Source organism: Vulpes vulpes, chromosome 11 (genome assembly GCF_048418805.1).
Source record: "Vulpes vulpes isolate BD-2025 chromosome 11, VulVul3, whole genome shotgun sequence".
NCBI classification, from domain to species: Eukaryota; Metazoa; Chordata; class Mammalia; order Carnivora; family Canidae; genus Vulpes; species Vulpes vulpes.
In genome coordinates, this window is record NC_132790.1 from 34,580,600 (window position 1) to 34,594,856 (window position 14,257).

Here is a 14,257-nt window from a genome sequence, read left to right on the forward strand (position 1 = left end):
GCTTCTGCAAAGGAAACAGTCAACAAAACTAAAAGACAACCTACAGAATGGGAGAAGATATTTGCAAATGACCTATCAGATAAAGGGCTAGTATCCAAGATCTATAAAGAACTTATTAAACTCAACACCCAAGAAACAAAAAATCCAATCATGAAATGAACAGAAGACATGAACAGAAATTTCACCAAAGACATACACATGGCCAACAAGCACATGAGAAAATGCTCTGCATCACTTGCTATCAGAAAAATACAAATCAAAACCACAATGAGATACCATCTCACACCAGTGAGAATGGGGAAAATTAACAAGACAGGAAACAACTGTTGGCGAGGATGTGGAGAAGGGGATCCCTCTTGCGCTGTTGGTGGGAATACAAACTGGTGTAACCTTCTGGAAAATAGTGTGGAGATTTCTCAAAGAGTTAAAAATAGAGCTACCCTATGACCCAACAATTGCACTACTGGGTATTTACCCCAAAGATACAGATGAAGTGGGGACACCTGCACCCCAATGTTTATAGCAGTAATGTCCACAATAGCCAAACTGTGGAAGGAGCCATGATGTCCATCGACCGATGAATGGATAAAGAAGATGTGGTATTACATACAATGGAATATTACTCAGCCATCAGAAAGGACGAATATCTGGCATTTGCTTTCACATGGATGGAACTGGAGGGTATTATGCTGAATTAAGTAAGTCAGTTGGAGAAGGACAGTCATCATATGGTTTCACTCAATTGGGGAATATAAGAAATAGTGAAAGGGATTATAAGGAAAAGGAGGGGAATTGAGTGGGAAAAATTAGAGAGGGAGACAAACCATGAGAGACTCCTAACTTTGGGAAATGACCAAAGGGTTGTAGAAAGAGAGGTGGGCAGGGGGATGGGGTAACTGGGTGATGGGCACTGAGGGGGGCACTTGATGGGATGAGAACTGGGTGTTATACTATATGTTGGCAAATCAAAATTCAATAAAAGAAATGACAAAAAAAAAAGAAAGGACATGATATCTGAATGTCAGAGACTGTTGTAATAGTCTATGAATTATAGTCTCCAAGAAGACTATAATTCTGATTGGTTGCCTTCTTTTGCTATGTGGTTCTGCTGGTATTATTTAAATGGATACATCTACTTTTGAAAACCAAAATACTTATGAACTTTCTTTGCTGAGTAATAATATTATTTGTTCATCCCTATGTCTACCATATGCCGAGAAGTTGAAATAAATAAAACCTATACATTTCTCAGTTAAACAAAGTCTAATGTCATCTCTGTGACTCATTATCTTTACACTTAAAATGAACATAATACGAGTGTGGCTGGCTGGCTCAATCTGTAGAGCAAGGGACGCTCGATATTGGGGTTGTGAGTTCAAGCCCCAAGATTGGTGTAGAGCTTACTTTAAAAATGAGCATAACAAGGCACAGGGCGGTTTCAAGATTAAATTGGTCATAATAGTGACTGACTCAAAAATAACATGGGAGTATTAGCTCTTTATAGTTTGTGTGCTCCTGAGTGTAGTGCTCACACAGAGCAGTACTCAATGGGATAAGAAAATGTGGAATGAGATCATTGACAGGTTTTGAAGGGAGACTGTGCTTGAAGAGAAAGAACAGATTTGGGATCAGGGAACTTGATTTTGAGTTCAACATCATAGTCAGTAGCCGTAGAGCTTTGGACAAATCATTCAGCCTTTCTGAATCCCCTTTTCCTCATATAAGAAAGTGAGAGTAATAATAACTCAATCCTGACACTTAGAATTAACACACATGAAAGTGCTTTGTGTGTGGGAAAGTGCTATGCCAGTGTGAATGCAGACTTCGCCAGTGGCGAAGTAACAGTGGGATCCCTGGGCTACAGATTTTGAGTCAGGATGATGACAATATATAAGTATGTTCATCTTAGAGTTTTAGAGTCCATCTGGGAGGCTACAGTGACTTTGTAGAGCATCACCACATTTATTCAACACTTTTTCATTCAACAAACATTGCTTGGGAGACTGCTATGTGCCAGTCACTAGGCTAAATGTCGAGGACACAAAACCATGTAAGATGGAGAATTTGCTTTCAGGGAGCTTTTGTCACTTAGAAAAGAAATGCCAATAAAAAGAAGTTATATCTTATACAGATGGTCCCGGAGTTAATGACAGTTTGACTTAACAAATTTTCAACTCTGTGATGGTACAAAAGCAATACATATTCACTAGAAACTGTACCTCAACTTCTGAATTTTGATCTTTTCCCCAGCTAGCAATATGGCATACACCCTCTTGTGATACTGGGCCATGAGTGGCAGTTCCCACTCAGCCATGCCATCATGAGGATAAACAACTGATACACTTACAACCATTCTGAACTCATATAACCATTTTGTTTTCATTTTCAGTACAGTACCAGTAAATTATATGAAATATTCAACAATTATAAAATATAAAATAGGCTTTTTAAAGGTAATTTTGCCCTAAAGTAGGTCAATTTAAGTGTTCTGAGCATGTTTAAGAAATGCATTTTTGACTATAATATTTCCAAGTTGTAATGGGTTTTTCAGGATACAACCTCATCATAAGTCAAGGAAGATATATATAGGGTACCTGTGGGTGGCTCGCTGTTTGAGTGTCTCTGCCTTTGGCTCAGGTTATGATCCTGGGGTCTTGGGATCAAGTCCTGCATCAGGCTCTCTGCAGGGAGCCTCGTTCTCCCTCTGCCTATGTCTCTGCCTCTCTCTATCTCTCCCATGAATAAATGAATAAAATCTTTAAAAAAGGAAGATTGACCTATCATCTATGTATCTATCTATCTATCTATCTATCTATCTATCTATCTATCTATCTATCTATTATCTATCTATCTATCTATCTATCATCTATCTATCTATCTATCTATCTATCATCTATCTATCTATCGATATTAAGTGTAGAGACAGTATGCAGAGGGGAGTAGTTAAAGGGGTGATATTCAGCTCTTGAATGACAGAACAAAGTCTTGCCATTGGGACCTGATCCTATTTCTCCCATACTCAATCTGTCCAGACATCTGCTAGCTAATGAGTAAGTAGAGGACTTAATGTATGAGAGTACTACCAGAATATATAAGATAAGGCCATCCATTCAGAACATTGGATACTTTGCTCAGGTCAATTGACTATATTACACGGGTAATATGTGTGTGAGGGGAAGGTAGGGATGGCATGATGGCTAACAAAGATAAGGTCCCTTGGAAAATTCTAGTTATAAATCACAGCTATATAACAAAGACAAGTTTTTCTAAGTACATAATGAAGACCACAAACTAAGTGCTTCATTGAGTTATGAACCATAAACTCAGCCATAAGAACTAGGCTCCTTTGATCATTTCCCATTATTTGCAAGATTACCAAAATCCCAGTACGGTCATGAACATCCACAATGTTTTTAACTACCTGTCACAGAGTTTATTCCAGAAAGATAGCTTGATCTAGTGAAAAGAAGCAGTCAATAAATATTTCAATAAAAGAAAGAAGAAAGAAGGAAGGAAGACAGATGGAAGGGAGGAAGGAGGGAAAAGAGGGCAGGTGTCACGGGCATTAAAACTGAACATTTACGGGGGCCTGGCTGGCTCAGTCAAGTAAAGCATGTGACTCTTGATCTCTGGGTTATAAGTTTGAGCCCACGTTGGGTATAGAGATTACTTAAAAATAACATGTTAAAAAAAACAAAACAACTGAATATTTAAATCCCAGCTCTTACTCTCTCTAGTTCGGTAAAACACTGACTTAACCTCTCTGTACCTTATTTTCTTCATCCAAACATGGGGAAATAACTTTCAGGGTGATGGTGAGAATTAAAAATTACTTTTATAAAATGTTTGGTTAAAAATAAGTGTTTAATAAATTGTTGCTGGAAGTGAGTAACAAGCACCAAGCACTTCAATATCATTTAAACCGCCACATGTACTGGAAGCCATAATGCTCTTATCCATTTTTCCCTTTTTTTTTTTTTTTTTAAGATTTTAGTTACTTATTCATGAGAGACACACAGAGATGCAAAGACACAGGCAGAGGAAGGAGCAGCCTCCCCACAGGGAACCCAGTGTGGGGCCCTATCCCGGGACCCCAGGATCATGCCTTGAGCCAAAGGCAGACGCTCAACCACTGAGCCACCCAGGCATCCTTCATTTTTCCTTTTTACTTAAGGTGCTTCTGGAGTCATACTTGAAAGTTACTTTTTCTCAAGTGGTATCAGGACTGAAGATTAAGAAGAAATACTCACGGACAGGATCTGGTCTCCTCTCTGGAGCTCCCCACTCAGGTCTGCTGGTCCACCAGCCAGAATGAAGGATACAAAAATACCTTCTCCATCTTCCCCGCCCACAATGTTGAAACCCAGGCCAGTGGAGCCTTTGTGCAGGACCACCTTGCGGGGCTCCCTGGAGAAACAAGTAGAAAACAGAGCTCAGAGGGTGACCCACTCAAAATTTAGGTTGCTTTTACTTTTCATTGAGATATATGATACCAGCAATTCACTACCTATAAAATGGCTTCCCAATGTAAGATACATTAGCACCTTAAGAAAAATGTTAGTATCAGGGCAGATACTGCAGTTTCTCACAATAACAAATATCAAAATACCATGCAAAGTCATTCCTTAATTCCAAAACATTTTCTTACACTGGACTTACTTCCATTTTTCCTTTGTTTAAAACATCTGTTTTTGTATTTTTAAAAAACTGAAACATAATTGACATATAACATTATTTAACTTCAGGTGTATAATGTAATGATTTGATATTTGTACATACTGTGAAATGATCATCAGAATGAGTCCAGTAAACATCCTCCACCACACATAGTTACATTTCTTTTTCTTGTGATGAGAACTTTTACTCTTAGCAACATTCAAATGTATAATGCAGTATTATGCACCATGTTGTATACCATGCTCCCAGGATTTATTTATTTTAAAATTAGGAGGTTGTACCTTTGAACCACCTTCACCTATTTCACTCTCCCCACCCATTCGCTCTTCTATGGAGCACCACAGTAGTGCTCAGGAGGATGAGTGTATCTAAAAAAGAGAAGAGAATCTGGGAGACACCAAGACTAGACTGAATAGGCCAGATCATGAAATATCTTACATATTCATTTGACTGTTAATTAAAATGTACTCTGTAGGCAGTGGAGAATCACTGGAGTTTTTGAGGCATTGAGAATATTTAAATCCATTTTAGAAGCATTAACAAATGGTCATATGTAGGATTGCTAGAGAGGAGAGTGCAGTTATGATGGGAGATAGGAAAATTGGTTAGGATGTTGACTAAATAATCCAGTTTTGAGAAAGTGGCAGCATGAACAAGAGTGACAACAGTGATAATGAAAAGAAAGGGCAAAATAAGGGAGGAAATTTGACAGGGGAAACAGTGGATCCAGAAACTGACTCAGGCAGAAGAGGAGAGAGGAAAGAATATCTACGTAATTGGCAAAAGGACAAGGGAACCGGAATCCAGGATCCTGAAGATGAGTACGATTTTGACACGCTCCATTCCAGGTCATGGTGTGTTATCCATGTGATGTTTGGAAACAGTTGGAGACAAAAGGTTAGGAATATGGATCCACAGAAAGGACTGCAAATGCAGATTTCAGGCTCATCAGTAAAAGAATGAGAGATCAAATCTTGAGCTATTAACTGAGTTTGTGTAGAGGTTAGATACCAATGGAATATAGAATTTTAAGAATATAGAAGCCATCTAGTTCTTATTTTCTCATTAGTAGTTTTAAAAAATGTATTCTGTAAGCCTTGGGTTTGACCAAGGCACCTTTTGTATCACCCACCCTCCTCTCAGAAGTATCCCAGTTCCACTCATTAAAGTTTCTTTTATACTTTCCTGCACTTAAGGATGTAAGAATGGCAAGGAGCCATTTTACATTGGCTATTTTTACACTGATGACTACACAGAGTCTATTATTTGTTATCACATTCCTATGCACAAGCAACACATTATGTATCTATATTTAGCCTAATTTTGAGGAAGGGCATAAAGTGCACATACACCTTGGACTATAATATATTACAACACAATGCATTAAGTCAGAGGTAACTTGACATAGAGTTCATTTATTTTACTGCACATTTACTTTGTAAGCACTACTATACCAGTCATCGTTCCAAGAACTCAGAAGGTTTATAGGCAAAGCAAACACCCCTGCCCTGTTTAACCAAATACCTGGGTGCTCTGTGGCCCAGTCAGGATGACATATAGAATTAACTAAACATCAAAAAGATTGAGTTCCCTGTTTCCTCGCTGGGTGCCAGTTGGGAATCTCTCTCAGGTTCTAGAGGCTACTTATATGCCTTACTATGTGGCTACCTCTATTTTCAAGTTGGCAATGATACACTGAATTCTTTTCTTATTTAGAATTTCTGTGGTTTACTCTTCTACAAATAGCCAGATTTAACCTTTTGCTTCTCAATGGCTTGTGTGATTAGGTTAGGCCCAGTCAGATAATCTTCTTAACCTAAGATCAAATAATTTGTAACTTTAAGAACATTTGCAAATTCTTTTTTTTCCATTTATTATTATTATTATTATTTTTTAAAGATTTTATTTATTTATTCATGAGAGACTCAGAGAGAGAGGCAGAGGGAGAAGCAGGCTCCCTGTGGGATCTTGGGTCGATCCTAGGACCCACGATCATGCCCTGAGCTGAAGGCAGATGCTCAACTGCTGAGCCATCCTGGCATCCCTACATGTAAGGTAATTTAACTGTGAGAGTAATATAATAAGGCAGAAATCATGGGGCTATCTTAGAATTTTGCCTACCATTGGTGGAGAGACAACAGAGGACAAATCTTGAAGGACCCTGTCTACCATTCTAAAACTTTAAATTTCACTGACAGAAATGGGAAGCCATTGAGAAGAAGATTACTTGACTTAATTTATGTTTCTAAATGGTTACTCTGGTATAAAATAGATTCAAGGGGCAAAATTTGAAAAAGTGAGATCAGTTATGTGGCTAATTGCTATATGTAGGCAGAACAGTGGCTTGGCTGAATTAAAGGAAGTGGTAGGTAGTGGGTTTATTTCCAATCAGTTTTCTCTCTCTGTCCAGACTAATTTCTCTTTTTCTCTTTTCAGATTCAGTGATTCTTTCTTCTGTCACATTTATTCTGTTCTGGAGCCCATTCAATGAGTTTTTTACTTTGGGTTTTGTATTATTCAGCTTTAACATTCCATTTGAGTCTTCTTTATATCCTCTTCCTTTGCTGAGATTTTCATGTCTTTTCCCATTTATTTAAGTGCATGTATAATCACTTGCTGAAGCATGATGAGTATTTTAGAATTCTTGTCAAGTAATTCTAACACCTGTGTTATCTCAGTGTTGGTTTCTATTGGTTATCTTTTCTCATTCAAGTTGAAAATTTCCAGATTCTTGGTATGAAAAGTGATTTTATTTTATTATATACTGGACATTTGTGTATACAGTGTAAAATGTTATATCCTACTTAATTGAGTTTTTTGCAGGTTGTAGATCAGTTTAGGCATAGCTTGCAGATCCAAGTGAGATGGATATTCAGCTCCCTACTTGTCCCTGGTGATGCCAGCAAGGAAAGTGGGGTACTAACTAGTATTCTACTCACTCTACTTTATTGCCACGTAGTAGGGGTAGAAGCTCAGCTCCCTGTGGGTTTGCAGACATCAATAGGAGAGTGAAAATGGGGTGCTGACTAGCGCTACCTTGAACCATTTTGTTCTGCCACCTTGCCTCTAAGTGGAGCTAGAAGTTCAGCTCCTCCCTTGACCCTGCTGATGCTATCTTAAGGGGAAAGAGGTCTGCCAACTAGCACTGCTTCCCTCTTCCTTTCTCCTATGTCATTGCCATTGGCTGGAAGTTGCAGTTCAGCTCCTGGCTGGTCCCCACCAATAACAGGAGTAGGGAAATGGAATGCTAAATAGCACCACCTCACTCCAGTTTGTTGCTGCTAGGTGAAGGTTCAAGTCCAGGCCCCCACTGGAGAGTGAAGTGTCAACTAGCACCATCTCATGCCACCTTGTTCTGCCACTTTGCTGCTGGATAGGGGTGAAAGTTCAGCTCTTATTTGGCCTACTGAAATCAGCCCAGTGGAAGAAATCCAGGGCCATCTTATAAACTGCCTCTCCTGGTTTCCTTTGGTGGGGCCAGAAGTCCAGCTATCTATACACAGTCCAATGGCACTGCAGTGAGGGACCAATTTTTTCTCTGATGGTTGGCCAGAGTTTGGAACAGTATTATAAAAAGGTTCCCTGTTATATTAGTCTACACTTTTGCCAATCCTTAGGTTACAGGTTGTAGGCTTTGCTTGAGGCTTTTTTAGTCTGACCCTGTTGATGGAGGTGCCAGGGTATAGGTGTCTCCAGTGCTCCATCTAGGATACACAAGAAGTAGAAAGAAAATTTAGGGAACTCACCACAGTGTCATTCCTCTCTGAGTCAGTCTGACTTATTTCCAATTCATATAGTCTTTCCATGTTTATTATGTGTAAAGTTGTGTATGTGTGTGTGTATTTGTGTGTGATAAGAGGAAAGATTAGAGATAATGGGGATATTCTATTTTTAGGCTGCAACTAGAAGCCCACGTTCTGGATACATTTTGAAGGTAGGGGCCAACAGGATTTTGATAAAAAGTTATTGTAGAAATATCCCTCTTTCCTCAATCTCTTTTTAAAATTTTTTATTTATTAATGAGAGACACACAATGAGGGTCAGAGACATAGGCAGAGAGAGAAGCAGGCTCCTTGCAGGGAAGCCTGATGTAGGACTCGATCCCAGGACCCCGGGATCATGATGTTCAACCGCTGAGCCACCCATGTGCCCCCCTCTTTCCTCAGTCTAAAACATACACTCTTAGTAGGTCCAATGACATTTAAACTATACATGGTAAACATAGATGGAAGGAAGGGGCTACTAAGAGTCTAATGCTTATCTATGTACTTGATGGTTTTTGTGCATCATTCCATTTATTCCTCAAGACAATCCAATGAAGGATGCACGAGATGTCTGAAACTCTTTTGAAACTGATCCCAAAATAAAGTTAAACGGATGCTTGGATAGATGGATAGGAATTTTATAGAGCATATACAGTAATATTTTAAAACTGCAGTCTAGATGACAGGTGACTAAGCATTTTGAAAGAATTCTTTACATGTTTTTTTATGCTTGAAAAGTTTTTATTACAATATCTTGAGAAAAATTAACAACCTAATGAACAAATTATTATGACAACTTTTTCAATTAGTGAAATGAGATTGCTTATTCAAGTATTTACTGAGTTTAGTAAGTAGAAAAGGCAAGATTAAGACACAGGTTTTCTGGGATGCCTGGGTGGCTTTGTGGTTTAGTGCCTGCCTAGGCCCAGAGCATGATCCTGGAGTCCCCAGATCAAGTCCCATATGGGGCTCCCTGCATGGAGCCTGCTTTTCTCTCTGCCTGTGTCTCTGCCTCTCTCTCTCTCTCTCTCTCTCTCTGTGTCTCTCATGAATAAATAAATAAAATCTTAAAAGAAAAAAAGACACATTTTTGACTCAAAATTCCAGAGTCTAGACTATGATATATTCCAGAGACTGCGAATCAGAAAGCTAAACACTTAATCTGATCCGGTGTTTACAATTTTTTAATTTGTTCATGTTTAAAATTGGGAAAATTTGTATAAAATATAAATTTATGACTATATATGAAAAATCAGACATTCTATGAACACTGGCTCTAAACATTGTCTTACAGCAACAGTCGACTAGATGTGGCCCTCTTTAGAAGGGGCATTCATTCTCCAGTTTGCCAGCATCTACCACCTCTCCCTCAAGGTTCTCAGACAAAAAAGTTGTATGTGGTATGACATTTGCACGTCTTGCAAAGCTAAGAGGAGAGTAAAATATTTCTCGTACTTATGGTTTTATCAAAGATGAAAAAAATGCAAGCTTTATGGAGAGAACCTGCTATATTAATAGGAAAATGGGAGAGAACACAATTCCTTTGAAAGTAAGGATTATCCTTACATGTTTAATATGCAAAGTGACTCTTCAGAAAAAAAAAATACAGCTTTAAAAGATCATTATGAAACATCTCTCCCCATTACCATCTGGGGGATTTTTGTTAGTTGACCCCTGAACATAACACACATAATTCTTGAGTGACAATAAATTTTATTTATTTTACCTGGACAAGTCTTTTAAATAAAATTATTTGGAATTTTGTCAACTTCTAAGATTAAAATACCTTTTTAAAAATGGAATTTTATATCACAGTGAGTTATGATGCTTATTTTTTTGATGCTTATTTCAATAATGGAAAGAAAAGACAAAACAAATCTGTAGAGGGTATACAAATAAAATACCTTAAACACACTTTAAATGGTGTACTTTTTCTAATTTAATTTTTTCTTTTTAAAGTTTTTTTTTTAAGATTTATCATTTATTCATGAGAGGCACACACACACACACACACAGAGAGAGAGAGAGAGAGAGAGAGGCAGAGACACAGGCAGAGAGAGAAGCAGGCTCCATGCAGGGAGCCTGACCTCGGACTCAATCCCGGGTCTCCAGGATCAGTTCCTGGGCTGACGGTGGCGCTAAACTGCTGAGCCACCCAGGCTGCCCTTCTTTTTAAAATTTTATTTGTTTTTTAGTAATCTCTATGTCCATTGTGAGGCCTGAACTCATGACCCTGAGATCAAGAGTCTCATGCTTTTCTGAGTCAGCCAGGTACCCCTAATTTGAACTTCTTATGCTTATAACCCATTACGTTAAACTATAGATTTTAAAGTTTTTTCATGTCCTTTTTTTGTTAGATCAAAATCTTGTGAAGAATTACAGGTTCTATTACACTGATGCTTATATAAGTCAACTTGTCTAAACTAGTTGAGCTTTAGACACACAGCCTATGTTCACACAGGTAGTAAACGCCAGAACCAATCTCTCTCTCTCTCTCTAAAAGTAGGCTCCACACCCAGCATGGAGCCTAAAGCAGGGCTTGAACTCACAACTCTGAGATCAAGACCTGAGCTGAGATCAAGAGTCAGACACTCAACTGAGCCACCCAGATGCCCGTCTCTTCTTTTTAAGACAAATTTTTAAAGAGCAGTTTTATGTTCACAGCAAAACGAGAAGAAGGTACAGAAATTTTTCATATACCTCCTGCCCCTACACATGAATTGACTCCCTCACTATCAAAATCTCCCACCAGAGTAGTAATCTCCCACTTATTATAAATGATGGACCTACATTGACACATCATGTTCTTCAGTAGGTGAATAACTAAGGTAGTACATCCAGACCACGGGATTTTATTCAGCAGTGAAAAGAAATGAAGTATCAAACCATGAAAAGAGATGAAGGAATTTTTTTAAAAAGATTTTATTTATTTGAGAGAGACAGAGGTAGCAACTGAGATGGCACAAGCTGGGAGCCACAAGTGGGACCTCCCCACTAAGCAGGGAGCCTTGTGCCAGGGCTTGATCCCAGGACCCTGGGATCATGACCTGAGCTGAAGGCAGATGCTTAACCAACTGAGCCACCTAGGGGCCCCCTTTTTAAAAAAGATTTTATTTATATATTGACATGGAAGAATCTTAAATGCATATTATTAAGTGAAAGAAGCCAGTCTGGAAAGGCTACATATTGTATGATTTCCCACTTTTTTGACTTTCTGGAAAAGGCGAAACTATGTAGATGGTACAAAAATCAGTGTTGCCAGGGGCTATGTGGACAAGAGCGTGGAAATAAAAGGGTGGAATATAGGGAATTTTAGGGCAGTGAAATTACTCTGTAGAATAATCTAAGGATGGATAGATGTCATTATACATCTGCCCAAACTCATAGAATGGGCAGCATCAAAAGTGAACCCTAATGTAGATTATGTACACACAACTGTACTGTGGCATTTATCATGTTATGTAGTCATTGCTAATGCATCCTTTTCCCTCAGTAGACTGTGAACTATAAGAACCTAGGCACCAGCACTACCTCAGCAGTAGTAAGATGCCTGACAAGTAGCAGGGACTCAGTTACTGAATGAATCAATGAATGAATGAATGAATGCATGAATGAACTCCCATGGTACTTTAGACCCTCCTTTACCCTCTATTTCATACTATAGTTACGCAAATGTCTTTCCTTTTTGCTAGATTTTAACCAGAGATGGCAAAATCTAAAGCCCACAGGGATAGCACAGGTAACACAAATATGAAGGCTGAGTAGGGATTATAGCAAACTGGGGAATACATTCCACCTAAAGGGCTATTTCTGCTCAACTCTGGACAATTGCTCCAAGCAGAAATACTGACTAGTATTGGAAGATTCTCTGATTTATAAAGACAAGTGAAGAATCTAGATTTTGATGCAAATTTCCAGAATTTTATGTTGGTAATGATAAAAAAATTAGAAGTATGATGCAGGTCAAACCAAACATGTTTCTGTTGTAGCTCCAGCTACAGGTGACCAAGGACATTCTGCACCATCCACAGTTTGATGGCACATTCAATGTCTGCTTCATATTTGTCTCCTCTATGGTGCTTAGTGTGGTACTTGGCTCATGGCAACTCTCTCTAACTTTAAGTCGATTTATATTCCACATTTATCCCCACCTCTGTCCTTCTCTTTTCAAGTTCTCTCATTCTGGAATATATTTTTCTTTTCTTTTGTTTCCTTTTTGTCATATTTTCCCCTTTTATATTAGATGTGTTCAAAGACCACCTTCATTTTAAGCCTCAGCTCTCACTTCTGCATATTTACTGCCTATGCCAATGACTCTAGGTCTGTGAATATAATGCTCTGCATTTCCATGAACTGTTTCATGTGTGAGAGCATTATGGCTTCCAGAGAGATTATAAACTATTGAAGATATGGTGTCATGGTTTATACATTTCTAGGCATCCCCAATATACCTACACAAGTGCACAGCACAATGAATACCTTACAGATGAATAAATGAGAGCACACCACCAATATATAAAGAACAGTAATACTTTCCATACTGAAGTGATTTGGAGTCTAATTTACTATGTCATTCACAGTCAAGAATTCAGAAGGCCTAGGTGCCCATTAATAGTCATTATCATAGTTCATTATATATAGTCAGTGGAACAAAATTCTAACTCTGATTGAGGGTTGAGCCCAGGGATCATGATGTTCTGGAAGCCATCCCTGATGCTATGTATTTATCAGAACACATATTATACTGGGTTGGTTTGCTTGTCTACCACTCCAGCTAGAGTTGGTCAACTTGAGAGCAAAGACCATGCCATTTGCTTCTTGTACCCAAAATATGCTACAGAATAGGTATAGTCTACTAATTTGAATTTTCATTTTAGATTTTAGGTGTGGAGTCTACAGAAGGTAAAGTTTGTCCACTCATATGTTTTTTTTTTTAAAAACTGATCTATCCACTTAAAAACATATATTAATTATCCATTCAATCTTTCAACAATCTAGAGTACCTACTTTGGGTCAGGCACTATGAATACAAAGGTTAAGAAGCCTGGGGTGAGAGAAGCCACATGTAAGCACATAGTTATAGAGACGAGGAAGGCACATGTGCTAGGCTAGAAACCTGTGTGCAATAAGCTAAAGCAGGCAAGAGAAAAAACAACCAATCTTCTAAAAATATTTTGTCCTTTTATCATCACCTGGGTGAAATATGCTACATTAATTTATGCAGCTTTATTTTTCTTTTACTGTGATATAAAAAGCCTTTATAATTATAAAACCTCTGAATGCTGAACAGTTCTCCAGCCTGACTTCTTCCTAGCTGAGGCAGATCATCAACAGCATAATCTTGTTCAGGTTGAGTCTCGGAGGATGCTCAAAACTGGCTAGGATGTTTTCAGGAGAGGGGAGCAGGGTACTATATATTATTTTTTCCCCTTAAACCACATAGTTTGAGGGGTTTGGAGGTTCAAAAAAGGAAGTGATTACTTATACCTGAAGACTTTCCTCTGACCATTAGTGGGATATTCCTTGAGCTCTGAACCTCTGATGTCGGTGAGTCACTTCAGTTAACTCCCAAATATCTATGGTGAGAGGCTGTATGTAGTGTAGTGAGAAGTAAGCTATGAAAATGTTTCCAGTCATCCTTCTAAGTTACAAACCTGACCACTCTACCTTCTTGCTCAAAAGCCTTCCAGGGATCTGTAGGCCCTCAGCATAAAGTCTAAACTAAGCATGGCATTCCAAGTCCTCCATCATTTGACCACCAACTTTCCTGATCCCTAAATTCACTGTTAGTCAATGTTCAGCTGTATATGCTCCAG

The 14,257-nt window shown here is 38.5% G+C and overlaps 1 protein-coding gene across 47 annotated transcripts in view; it reads right to left on the reverse strand.

The window, feature by feature from the left end:
- DLG2 (discs large MAGUK scaffold protein 2) overlaps positions 1 to 14,257 on the reverse strand; it is a 1,531,179-nt gene that overhangs the window by 351,373 nt on the left and 1,165,549 nt on the right. For all 47 annotated transcript variants that reach the window (XM_072726063.1, XM_072726058.1, XM_072726052.1 and 44 more), the window contains one exon: positions 4,251 to 4,407. In XM_072726063.1, the coding sequence (XP_072582164.1) occupies positions 4,251 to 4,407 (157 nt within the window). The remainder of the gene's footprint in view (positions 1 to 4,250; positions 4,408 to 14,257) is intronic.